Source organism: Triticum aestivum, chromosome 6B (genome assembly GCF_018294505.1).
Source record: "Triticum aestivum cultivar Chinese Spring chromosome 6B, IWGSC CS RefSeq v2.1, whole genome shotgun sequence".
Taxonomy (NCBI): domain Eukaryota; kingdom Viridiplantae; phylum Streptophyta; class Magnoliopsida; order Poales; family Poaceae; genus Triticum; species Triticum aestivum.
Genome location: NC_057810.1, coordinates 584,875,998 through 584,889,165, shown reverse-complemented (window position 1 = coordinate 584,889,165; position 13,168 = coordinate 584,875,998). Strand labels below are relative to the sequence as shown.

At 46.9% G+C, this 13,168-nt stretch overlaps 1 protein-coding gene across 1 annotated transcript; it reads left to right on the top strand.

Moving 5' to 3' along the window:
- Positions 1 to 6,663: 6,663 nt before the first annotated feature.
- Positions 6,664 to 10,704, top strand: LOC123138162 (uncharacterized). The gene is made up of 2 exons (XM_044558075.1): positions 6,664 to 7,772; positions 10,341 to 10,704. The coding sequence occupies exons 1-2, from the start codon at positions 7,008 to 7,010 to the stop codon at positions 10,350 to 10,352; spliced, it is 777 nt and encodes a 258-aa protein (XP_044414010.1). The 5' UTR covers positions 6,664 to 7,007; the 3' UTR covers positions 10,353 to 10,704.
- The last annotated feature ends 2,464 nt before the right edge of the window (positions 10,705 to 13,168 follow it).

Here is a 13,168-nt window from a genome sequence, read left to right as displayed (position 1 = left end):
GCCTAACATGGCATTAACCAAATCAGTTAGAGTACGGTTCTTTCTTTCGGCCACCCCATTTGACTGAGGTGAGTAGGGAGGCGTCCTCTCATGGATTATAACATGTTCTGCACAAAAAAGCATCAAATTCATTGGAAAAATACTCTCCACCACGGTCGGACCTAAGCCTCTTGATTTTTCGATCAATTTGGTTTTCCACTTCAGCTTTATAGATCTTGAAAAAGTTCAAAGCCTCATCCTTAGATTTCAGAAGATACACACGGCAGTATCTAGTGGAGTCGTCAATTAACGTCATGAAATATTTCTTTCCACCTTTTGTCAAAACACCATTCATTTCACATAGATCTGAATGTATAAGTTCTAGTGGTGCAAGATTTCTCGTCTCCGCAGTCACGTGAGACTTACGAGGTTGCTTAGCTTGCACACACACTTGACACTTAGATCCCTTGACAGTGGTGAAACTAGGGATTAAGTTCAACTTCGCTAGTCACGACATGCAACCAAAGTTAACATGACAAAGACATGAATGCCACACATTTGATTCACTATTGTTGCAAATATGATTAACAACTTTATTGCAAACGTCTGATAAGGATAAACGAAACAGGCCTCCTGACTCATAGCCTTTACCAACAAAGGTTCCATACTTGGATATTACAAATTTATTCGACTCAAAGACAAGCTTATAGCCATCTCTACACAGAAGAGATTCGCTAATAAGATTTTTATTGACGGAGGGGACATAATGCACGTTCTTCAGCCGCACGATCTTCCCCGAAGTAAACTTCAGATCGACCATGCCAACACCACGAACAGAAGCACTTGAACCGTTGCCCATTAGCACGGTTGAAGTCCCTGCGGTCTGATAAGATGAAAACATGGAAATATCACCGCATACATGCACATTAGCACCTGTGTCAATCAACCAATCAGAAGAATGACATACTGAAAGAATAGTGGGAAATATACCATACCCAGCATCCTTCATGTCAGTGTCTCCAATGACAACATTAGCGGTCTTACCGCCTTTCCCAGGATGACGCTTGTCATAGCGATTAGGGCAACTTGGAGCCCAATGATCAGGATCCCCACACACATGACAAACACCTTTTTCTTGTCATTCTTCTTCTTGAAGTTTGTGTGCTGCACAACCTTGTTCTTCCCATCAAACTTTGCTTTACCATCAAGCTTGCCCTTGTTCTTGAACTTGTGGGACTGGAAGTTTTTCTTCTGTACCAGATTGGCACTAGATCCTCCCTCAATACCCCGCGCACGTGTGTCCTTTGCTCTCGCCTTTTCTTCCATATCAAGAGTACCAATGAGATCCGGAACGGAAAACTCCTGTCTCTTATGCTTCAGTAAGGTAGCAAAGTTCCTCCATGAAGGAGGAAGCTTAGTGATGATACCCCCGACAACAAACTTGTCCGGTAGCATGCAGTTGAAGTGCTCAAGTTCTCTAGCAAATGACTGTATCTCATGAGCCTGCTCAACCATGGAGCGCTCTTCAGTCATCCTGTAATCATAGAATTGCTCCATGATGTACAGCTCAGTGTCGGCATCCGAGACCCCAAACTTGGCCTCGAGTGCGTCCCACATATCTTTTCCATTGTCAATTGACGCATAAGCATCAACTATGTTCTCACCAAGAACACTCAAAAGAGCAGCCTTAAACAGAGTATCCATTTTCTGAAAAGCTTGTGCCTATTGGGAATCTTGCTCTCCTTCAGGTTTGCCAAGAGTGGCATCATAGCAGCTCATGGTCTGAAACCATAAGACTGCTCTCACGCGCCACCTCTTATAGTGGATACCCTCAAACATAGGAGGTCTCATGGAAGCAGCAAAACCACTTGGGGTAAATTGCCTATAATAAGGTTTTTGGATTGTTTGAAATGTGAGCAATTTACCAAATAATTTTGCTAACGAAAATACTAGATAAAGTATGACTAAAATAGCAAATATAAAGCAAGTCATGCAATCTGACAGAGAGAAGGTAAACATCGTTTACATATATGAACTTGAGCTAAACACATCTAGAACAGACACTGGATGAAGTTGCTTATACGACATAGAACCTAACATACGTATGGCAGAAACTAGAGCCAAGAACTGTAGCAGGACTTCTAACAGAAAGGAGAAGAACACATACTGCACAGTAGCAGCAGAAGCGCTGGACTTGCGGTCGGTGTCCTCGACTGTCATGTCATCGAGGAGGTCGTCGATGTCGGGGAAGTAGTCGTCGTCGGGGAAGTAGTCATCGGAGTGCGGGGCGTCTGTGACGAAGAAGCCAGTAGTCGCGCAGAGCGCTCCCCAAAAACCTTATCACCCTTCTCCCGTACAGGACTCAAAAGGTGCGGTTTCGGAGGCCTACTGTCCCGACTCGCGGTGCACGCTGCAAGCCGGGATGAGGAAGACAGCAGCAGCATAGAGATTGGAACTGTGTGGCGAGAGGAAGAGGACCTTCTGATGAGTCTCTCTGGAGAGGAGCGACCTCTCTTATATTGGCATAGGAGAGGGACGCGAACATGCTGCAACGGGAGGTGAAGCAACGAAGGGAGACAAAGTGAACAGGAAGCACGCGAAGAGGTGCACCGTTCGTATTCATTATCCACTACCGCAAAAACTTTTCAGCTCCCAAGTGACCTTTCGTATACCCGTAGTGCGTGGCAAAAATTAGACATTGGCTCGGCTCATTCCCGCAACCCGCGGCGCGTCGTGACGAGGCGTGGCGTGGCAAGGCGGGCAGCGGAGGAGGAGCGCGCGTGGATGTCCCTCTTGTTCTCATGCTCATACAAGTAGGGAAAGAACCTCCCTTATAAGGAGGTCCAACTCCCACTAAACTAGCAATGTGGGACTAAACTTTAGTAGTATCCCTTGCCTTGCACAAATGGGCTAAGTGGGCCTCTAGGATTTATTAGGAATTTCTGAAATAGTTATTGGGCTGCCCAAAATAGACTAAATTCCAGCACCTTAGCATTATGATCGTTACAATTTCATTGCTACTGCTTTCTCCATGACTTATACATGTTCCTCAGACTATGAGATTATGCAACTCCCGTATACCTGAGGAACACTTTGTGTGCTATCAAACGTCACAACATAAATGGGTGATTATAAAGATGCTCTACAGGTGTCTCCGAAGGTATTTATTGGGTTGGCATAGATCGAGATTAGGATTTGTCACTCCGTGTTTCGGAGAGGTATCTCTAGGCCCTCTCGGAAATGCTCATCACTATAAGCCTTGCAAGTAATGTGACTAATGAGTTAGTTGCGAGATGAAGTATTACGGAATGAGTAAAAGAGACTTGCCGGTAACGAGATTGAACTAGGTACGATGATACCGACTATCGAATCTCAGGCAAGTAACATACCGATGACAAAGGGAGCAACGTATGTTGTTATGCGGTTTGACCGATAAAGACCTTCGATGAATATGTAGGAGCCAATATGAGCATCCAGGTTCCGCTGTTGGTTATTGACCGGAGATGTGTCTCAGACATGTCTACATTGTTCTCGAACCCGTAAGGTCCGCACGCTTAACGTTCGATGACGATTTGTATTATGAGTTATATGTTTTGATGACCGAAGTTTGTTCCGAGTCCCGGATGAGATCACGGACATGACGAGGAGTCTCGAAATGGTCGAGACATAAATATTGATATATTGGATCATGTTATTTGGACACCGGAAGTGTTCCGGCTAGTTTCGGATAAAAACGGAGTGCCGGAGGGTTTACTGAAACCCACGGGGGAACTAATGGGCCACCATGGGCCTTATTAGAGAGAGAGGAGGGCAGGCCGCGCGCCCCCTCCTTAGCAGTCCGAATTGGACAAGGGAAGGGGGGGGGCGCCCCCTTTCCTATTCCCTCTCCCTCTCCTTCCTTCCCCCTCTCTTCCTTGTGGAGGAATCCTACTAGGACTAGTAGTCTTAGTAGGACTCCCTCTCCTTGGGCGCGCCCCTAGGGCCGGCCGGCCTCCCCCTCCCTCCTTTATATACGGGGGCAGGGGGCACCCTAGAACACACAAGTTTCTCTTAACCGTGTGCGGTGCCCCCTCCACAGTTACACACCTCGATCATACCATCGTAGTGCTTAGGCGAAGCCCTGTGCCGATAACATCATCATCACCGTCGCCACGCTGTTGTGCCGACGGAACTCTCCCTCGACCTCAACTAGATCAAGAGTTCGTGGGACATCATCGAGCTGAACTTGTGCTGAACGCGGAGGTGTCATACGTTCGGTACTTGGATCGGTTGGATCACGAAGAAATTCGACTACATTAACCGTGTTACTAAACGCTTCCGCTTTCGGTCTACGAGGGTACGTGGACACACTCTCCCCTCTCGTAGCTATGCATCTCCTAGATAGATCTTGCGTGATTGTAGGATTTTTTTTTCAAATTACTGTGTTCCCCAACAGTGGAAACACGAAGCGGATGAGGGCAGCGACGCTAGGGTTTTTCCCAAGCAGCTCCTGAAGTGACACATGCAATAGGGTGGTTTTTTCCCCTCGCGTTGAATTTTTCACTTGAACATCTATGCATAATGTGACAATTAGGCACTGAAGGTATCACTGTTACCTAACATCAAAAGCTCCAAGACAAAATGCAGTAGAGTTGACATGCCCCATTGCAAATCTGAGTACCATGACCTTACCTCCATAAGGACAACTCTAACTGATCCCCTATCTGGCACTAAGGGAGGATAAATTCGGTAATCCTCCCTTACGCCGCACCTAGCCGATCCCCTAAAATGATTAGTGGAGGATATATTATCCTTCTTCGTTGCAAAAAAACCCCGATCTCCCTAAATATCCTCACTGCACGCTCGGCTGAGGAATAGTGGCGCCTCCTCTCCCGCCTCCTCTTTCCCGCTGCAGCCGCCTCCACGCCTCGCCGCCGCCACCGATGACCAAACCACCCACCAGAATGGATACCCTGGACCCCGCCGCCACCCCGCCAGCCACCGTCGCTGGCTTGTCGCCGCAGGAAACGACCCTCGTGCCGCCGCCCGCGCTGAAGAAGAGCATGGGGATAAAAAAGCCGACCGGGTTCAAGCTCTGGCTCCAACCGTGGCAAAGGCTGTCGGGGTGGAAAGCCCCTCTTTGGTGACGGTGCGCCGCCCTCCTGCTGCTCCCCCCGCATCCAAACGAGCAAGAAAACCAATGGCGGTGGCACCGTCCCTCGCCGAGGAGGCCACGAAGAGGAAGAAGAAAAGGCCACACCTTCCAACACTGCTCCGGCGCGTCTGATGGCGGCAGTCGGCAAGGTCACGACCACCAAGTGTTCGACGTAATGCCTACAAGGTAAAAACTTCAACATTTTTGCCGGTCGGTGATTGTTGGTAGCCGATGGTGATGTACTTTGCTTGTTTTGTTGTTGTAGTGCGGAGATGAACACGGCTGAATTTTTAGCATCTTTGGAGTCTGTAACATCCCGAGAATCATGCCACAGTAATATCCCCTCTAATCTTGCCAAGTCATCATGTTTCTCAAGCTTAAGTGCCACTTGCTCAAATTCAAACCCAAATTCAAATTTAAATTGAAAGTCAATTTTCTATTTCTTCAAACTGCCCAAGAAAAATGTTCGTTGGGTTGCAAATAATCACTAAGTACTTTTCATGTAGAAAACAATATTATTTGAAATATTAAATTACCCCTAACCTATTTAAATTTGTGCCCAAAACAGCCACTTTAATACATTTGCATTTAATAAAAAATCAAATGATTTCAAATATTACCACAACCATTTTATAACAGTGCAAAATGTTGCATGGTATTTATTGAGCCAAATCCTATATTTTACAAAAGTCATTTTGTACCAAAACAATTAGCAACTGAGAGAGTTAAAAAAACAGAAAAAAGAAATTAGAAAGGCCAGAGATGCACTGCACTGCTGGGCGTCAAGTCAAACAGGACCGACCTAGCCCACCACCGGCACCCTTCTACTCCCTCCGTTCTAAAATAGATGACTCAACTTTGTATTTCATCAGGGGCTCGGTGGCCGTCGTGCAGCTGCCCACGGCCATGGATGGCCACGCGGCGGCCATCCGCACCCCTGCCCCGCCTACAAGTCAACCCAACGTCCCTCCCGAACCCAAGCCCGCCTCCCCTCGCGCCCCCATCTTCTTCTCCCTCTGGATCCACCAGAAAGTATCCCAACCATTCTTTTTTTTTTAGGGTAGGCTAGAGGCTGTTTAAGCCTAGCTACTGGACTCGTCTTTGCCTGAATGTGAAAAAAAGAAATTTCAGGAGCGAACTCAAAAGAAGTCGAAGAATTTGAACACATGTTTTAGCTAGCTCTTCAGCAACCTATAGTAGGAACCAGCCCCCCGTTAGTGGCATATACAGTAGATTTCCCATAAGAAAGAATCAGCCACACGAGTTAAAATTTTTAGAATTGCTATAACTGAACCATGAGTTTGCATCTGAACTGGCAAGTGTCGCTGTGTATCCGTAACCGGGCGTTGTAAGTCATCAGTTCCCTTGCCACTGAGGACAAATCTGTACTGTTTTGCCATGTCAAAACCAGCCCTCTAATCAGAGGGCAATGGTATTTTCTACAAACCTGCAGTAGCTATAGTAATCGCTTTGCTGTTCTGTCTTGGCTTAGAAATATGTGGATGATCAGGTGCAAAACCATTTCGACACAATACTAGAAGTTGTGTCAGTATGCAGGGGAAACAACATACCCAAAATCATAGCAAGCAAACCAATCCCTGAGCCCCTCAACGGGCCTCGATTCCACCCAACATCAATCAAACAGGCTGAAGCCCCGCCCTTTTACCTCACCAATTCTCTCCTCCCCTCCCAGCAAGATCACCCGTCCTCACCGCCGTCCCCAGCCTCCCCCCTCCGGCAAGAGCCGAGCGACCACCTGATAAATCCTCCCGCCCCCGTTGAGAACCCAGTAACCGCTCTCCTCATCATCCCCTTCCCCCCTCCGCCCACCTCAGCAAGAAACCAAGAGCTTGCCGCCATCCTCCCCTCCCTGCCCCCCACCCATCCGCGCGAGATGGACGACGTGCAGCAGAAGGAGGCGCTGCTCCTCGCGGTGGGGGTCCTGACGGGAGGCGCCGCGGATTTCGCCATCGCGATGCCCAAGGAAGCCCTGCGCGCCGCAGCCAGGCACCTGGCCCAGCTTGCTCTGGACGTAGCAGCTTATGCAGATGCCTCTGACTTCGACACCTCCGACCTGCGCGCCGCCGCCAAGGCGCTGTTGCAGGCAGATGCGGGCAGCAGGTCAGAGGCCATCAGCGACCTGGTACGAGCGTGCCTCTGGTTGGACGGGCTAGTGGCCACGCGAGATGCGGCTGCCGCGGACGACCTCCGGCGAGGCGTCCTGGACGTGGCGCTGGCCGGGGGGACCCTGCTCCGTCTCCGCGTCCTCCCCGCGCGCGGGTTGGACTTCTTGCTCGCCGCCGCCGAGGGCGGCGCGGGGGGCGAGGCCCCCGAGGCTGATGCGGACGCCCGCGCAGCGCAGGCGGAGCTCGCGAGGGAGAGGGAGGCGGAGCTCCGGAGGAAGAGGGAGGCCGAGCTCAAGAGGGAGGCTCATGAGCCCACCACGGCGGCGACGACATGGTGGCGGCGGCTCGCGTGTCGGTTCTCCAGCGCGAGGGTGGCCAGTGAGGCCGCGAGGGCGACGGGATCCTGGTGGCGGCTCGCCAGTTGGTTCCTCAAGGAGACGAGCGGCGTCAACGAGGATGACCCCGAAGCTCCGCTGATAGCACGCAGCCAGCCTGACCCCAGCCCCGGCCCCAGCCCCAACTCCTCCCCCTCGGTGAGTTGTTCTGGAGTCTTGAATAGATCACTTCATGTTTACTGCTGTGTGCTATTCCTTTCTGCGAAATTACTAGTTTGTGCTTATCTGGGACTTCGAGCAAGAAACAAAGACCTCTGTATTCTAGTTGCAGGAAACGAGGCTGGAAGTCTAGGAACAATAAATCTATGGTCACAGGAATAAAATCTAGTTGCAAGTTTCTGAATTCACTCACAACACATGCTCAAGAAAGTTTGGGGGGAAACATGATCAGGAAGTTGTGGAACAACTGTAAAAATGGTCAAACAAAAAGTCTAGGAACAACAAACTGTATTCTAGAAACTTTGGCACTGTTACAAATTCCTGTGACTTGAAGTTTGAATTACTGTGAAGTTTAATTCAAATTACAATGAAGTTCACACTGAAACTAATGTTCAGAAAATAGACTGAAAAATTCAGGCTATGCACTGATACTAATTGGCATTCGAACTGTGGAAATCTTCTTAGATGCGACAGAAAAGATAGAAGAACCAAGCAACACAGTGTAGGCTCAAGAAACTAAGGGGGGAATGACGTTCATATAAATCAATTGGGAAATGATCAAACAAAAATTCGTGGAACAAAAGATAGAATTTCAGAAACTTTGGCACTATACAAGAGCTCAAATTACTGTGACTTGTCGATCAACTTACTGTGAGCTTCTCTTTGCAATTACTGTGACTATAATATCTACGGCATCCTGACTTGTTAATTACAAGCTAGATTACAATGTAATTCAGAAACATAGGCACTGCACGAATGCCCAAAATAAACAGTACAAAACTACATCGAAAGACTAGACTGGAAAAGACATCAAGAACTATGGTTGAAAAAAATACTGTAGTTATGTAAGACAATTACTACAAAAAGTCCTTGTAAAAAAATTCAGGCATGCATAGTCGACGCTTTACTGCATTCTGGCTTATTACATTTTACAAATGAAATTACTTTCGTGGGTAGTTCCTATTGTTCTAGAATCAAGTTGCATTTTAGTAGACAAAAAGAACACACTAAACTGCTTACGGTACTATCACTGAGTAGAAAACAGTAAGAGAAAAGATACACTCACAAGCAACATAGATTATGGAGGCGATCAACTAAAATTACAAAGGGAGGCCTACAGTAAATGGAAATGGAATACACTGGCAAGCAACATAAATTACAATGGCAGACAACTTAAAAAACAAAAAGGAAACACAACTAACATGAAAATAGCTCGCTAGAAACCTACTTTCTTTCTTGCTGCTGGAGGAGCAGGGTTATATGTTGCCTGCCTTTGTAAGTTGAGATGAGCATGCAACTCAGAATGACGAAGAATTCCTTAATGAAGAAATCACATTACCACATTCATCAAGAAAACAAAATACTAACAAGAAGATTACATAACTAAACCAGGCTAATTACAGTGAAAATCACTATAGATTACAATAGTAAACCCGCGGAAAATAACTATGTAATTACATTTAATGGTGCTAGATTGTTAGATGATCAGTTTCCGAGAAGAGAGTACTTACTACTACTACTACTTTGCTGTGTAGCAGTAGATGCTTTTCTTTTGAGGGTTACTCTGAAGTACTGGATAATCAGCTCGAATATTGCTGGGCGCGGACGAGCGCGCACGCTCCTGGTATCACGAATCGCTCAATATTTACGGGGATGTGGGCCGTACGTGCTAGAGTAGCTGTACGCAGTACTAGTACAGCCTATAAAATAGGGGTGTATATACCGAGGTCCTCACTGGACGGCCGTTTGGGTTGTGACGGCGCCGTTTACGAGCGGCAGCCACGTTTGATGGTAGGAAACGGTGTACGTGGGGTCCACGAAGAACAGTTATTATTTAGCTATCCCGCACAGGCTTGTTTACTCTACTCCCCCCAAATCGAGCGAGGAACTCTAGTTGCAGTTCATGGTGAACACCAACCAAGATGCAGATCCGGTGGCCCTGCCTTTAGACTTTAGTCCACTGCCCGGACTGCGCGGCCAGTTCGCCGGCGACTGCTTCTACAAGTGCCGCAATCATACATGTAGTTTGGGAAGTCGGCCTTGTTGCCTTTATCCTGAGAATCTCGTACGCCATCTGCATCCTTAGGTATGAAATCAAGCCCTGCAGGGAGCATGTCTGTTAGTAACTGCATGTTTGCGATCTCAACAGTAATGAAGAGGTTTGACAACTTACTGGGGTTGGCAGTGTTATCAGCTTCAGACCATCGAACTCTCTGATGTAGTGTAGTACATAGAAACCGCTCTCGGAACTGAATTTTTTTTTAGTAGGTACTAAATCATAGTTTTTTGCACACAGATAAATGTATACAAATTTGAGGTTCATAAGTTCTGTTTTGGCCAAACTTACATTGTGCAGTTTTGATGCCAGGCATTGTTATACTTGTAAGTCCATGGGGAAAGTAGCAAAATGCCAATCTGTATAATACTCATGAAGGCACTGAAAGAGGGCGTATAGAATGCACAGGCTTGTGTCTTTGTGTTTCTTCTATATTGTACTCCTTGGTGAGTATGCCAGCATGGGGTCCATCACATATAGAGTTTTTGCAGTTTTTGCAGTGATATAACCTTCAGAAGTCATGAGAGGGACAAGTGGACAACAAGTGTTGCTGCAGGCGTGGTTGATTTATGGACAGTCGTTTTTGACTGCTCTTGCTTTGCAGCTAGGAGCATGCCCATGAATTCAGAGTACAGAGAGGTGGAGCCATTGTTGAAAATCTGGAGCACAAGATGGGAGCATCTCTGAAGGTGTTCATGTGACAGAGTCTCTCCAGGTGGCTTGTGGTTGATGGCAAAATGCAGCACTGCATCACGAATCCTTGAGCACACTGCAGTGCTGATAAATTCTTTGGTAGCAATCCTGACGGCAGCAACTGAATGTGTGCTATCCTGACGCAGCGCTGGAAGCAGTTCCCACTGAATCGCCATATAAGAGGCAATGGAGTTCGTCTATACATGTTGCGAGAGAAAAGCAGTTAATCTAATCAGGAGTGGTAACAGTGCACATGCTTCCTTGTACTAACTAAACTGCATCCAAATTTTGAATTGAGAACATAATTGAAAATTCTTCTTGCCATGAAATGGAATGCGCCGCTTCTTGCCAACTTGAATAATTCTTGCATCTTAACAACCGTGGCCAAACGTTGTCCTTCACGTTGGCTTCTCCGAAATCTGTTCAATCAAAAAAGAACACCTGATCATACCGTGAAGAAAACTAAGTATCTCACATACACAATGAGTAGGAACAGCCAAAAGTACACAAGCACCATGCATGCACGTAGGTCAATCACAAACCCGGGCGAAAAGCTGAAATATGCTAGCGATTACATGAACGAGTTCTTTTATCTGTATCGAGCCGGTGGAACACTAATCAGATCTTGCACTTTCCAAAGCAGCTCTCGTCAGTCGGACTTATCCACTGTTGGATCGGCTTAGGACCAGGTTTTGTCCCTGTAATTAACTCTATGTCGGCTGCCGTCATAGATCTAACCTGTTTATCAGGGAATATCATTGTTCTCTTAGCCAGATCTATACATCTAAGCAAGCTCCAATACATCTTGTCACAACCACCAGAGGCTCGTGTTGTCAAGAGTGTGGCTAAACCGCTCGGCTTGAGCAGAGGGTAGGAGAAGGTGGAGATGCTGGTCACCTGGCCGGTGTTCGAAGGCGCACCTGATGGATGAAATTGCAGCGGCGTCACCTCCTCACAAGCCAGAGGGTAGGAGAAGGTGGAGATGCCGGTCATCTTGGCTTGCTTGTTCAAGCTTTCGGAGCGGTGGTGTGGTTCTCCTGGGGTTGCAGATATCTTCTCCATCATATTGTACATCGTTATGTTGACGGAAAACATGCCCTGTACAAAAACCTGTACCGTATGCATCTATCTGTACCAACTGAACATGTCATAGGACGCCTGTTATCAGCCGACGGATGCCATGGGCCATGTTACACATTCATCACCGTACGTGCTTATTTACGTCTGCCTACCTACCGCGCTACAGTCTGTCCCCACCACGAACGACTTATTCCATTGGTCCACGTACCGGGATCAAACGCGCTCGTCCACGCTATCGCCGCTCTCGGTGCTTGGTTATCATGGGCGTGCCCTGCGCTTTATGTTGCCGGTTAAGGATCGAGCGAATCTACGCCCGTATTTCCGCCCACCTCGGGATGCTGGGTATGTATATTTTCCACTCCTCTTCTTGTCTCACTGCCACAAATGAAGACTGTTTGATTGGGAGTAATGGTTTTGTTACTGTTAAAACAGGTATTACTGTGAACGCCCTTTTCTTCTGTCATTGGATGCTGGCCGCCGTTGCCACGAAACTGATGAAGCTCTTTCTGGGTGGTGCCGTTGCCTACTTCCTGTTCTATTGGATACGGGTATGACTTCCTCCTTGTACTGCACATTTACAGGATTGGTAACTTATGCATGGACTTACAGAATTGGCAACTTGTGCATGGACTTCAACTGCAGTGTTGTGCGGTAGGAGAGGTCTGAGCAACCAGGAAACGGGGGAGGGATCCTGTATATGTCCAGTTTTGAAGATGGCGACAGAGAGTTGAATCTTCCAGCTTCTTTTACATGAATGCGTGATACACTGATACTTGCATATGTTCAGTTTTAAAGATGAACATGAATGTTTGATACCGAAACCGTGTGACGATGTAGTCAGCTAATCTCTAGTTTTCCATGCTTTTGGACTTATGGTCATGGAAACCTGCCTTGCCTTATTTTCTCTTCAAGGCAAGCTGGAACTGCTTATGTAAATTCATTCATTTTTCTCGCTTAGAAATTTCCAGATCCTATATCATTGTTATGGTTTCATCCGAGCCACCTCCGGAGCCGCACGGGCAACGGGGCGGAACTTCTTCAGTTTTGCTAAGTATTGCACATCTAAGTCGTATGGCATTGATCTTATGTTGAGATTCGTGTGGATATTTCCCCCCCCCTCTTTATGCTTGATTTACTCACTTAGATGTGTAATAATTAGAGCACATCTAGATGTGCCCTAGACACACCCGAAGTTCTTTTCCCTTGTTTTCAACCTTTTCAGTTGAACATATTTTTTAGATCAACAGGGAGAGAGTTCAGTTGAACATACGTATAACGTGACAAGTAGGCACTGAAGGCATCACCATTACCTAACATGAAAGCCTCTAAGACTAAATGTCTAAATGCAGTAGAAAATGACACCCCCATTGCAAATCTGAAAACCATTGTCCATGGAAACTCTGCCTTGCCTTATTTTCTCTTCAAGGCAAGCTAGAATTGCTTATGTAAATTCATTCATTTTTTTCCTTCAAAATTCTAGAGTCTAATGACCCCTATCAATTAATTGCTTATGTAAATTCATTCATTTTTTTCCTTCAAAATTCTA

Coding starts and splice junctions, on each gene's coding strand:
- LOC123138162 (XM_044558075.1), top strand. CDS start 7,008: ATGGACGACGTGCAGCAGAAGGAGGCGCTGCTCCTCGCGGTGGGGGTC.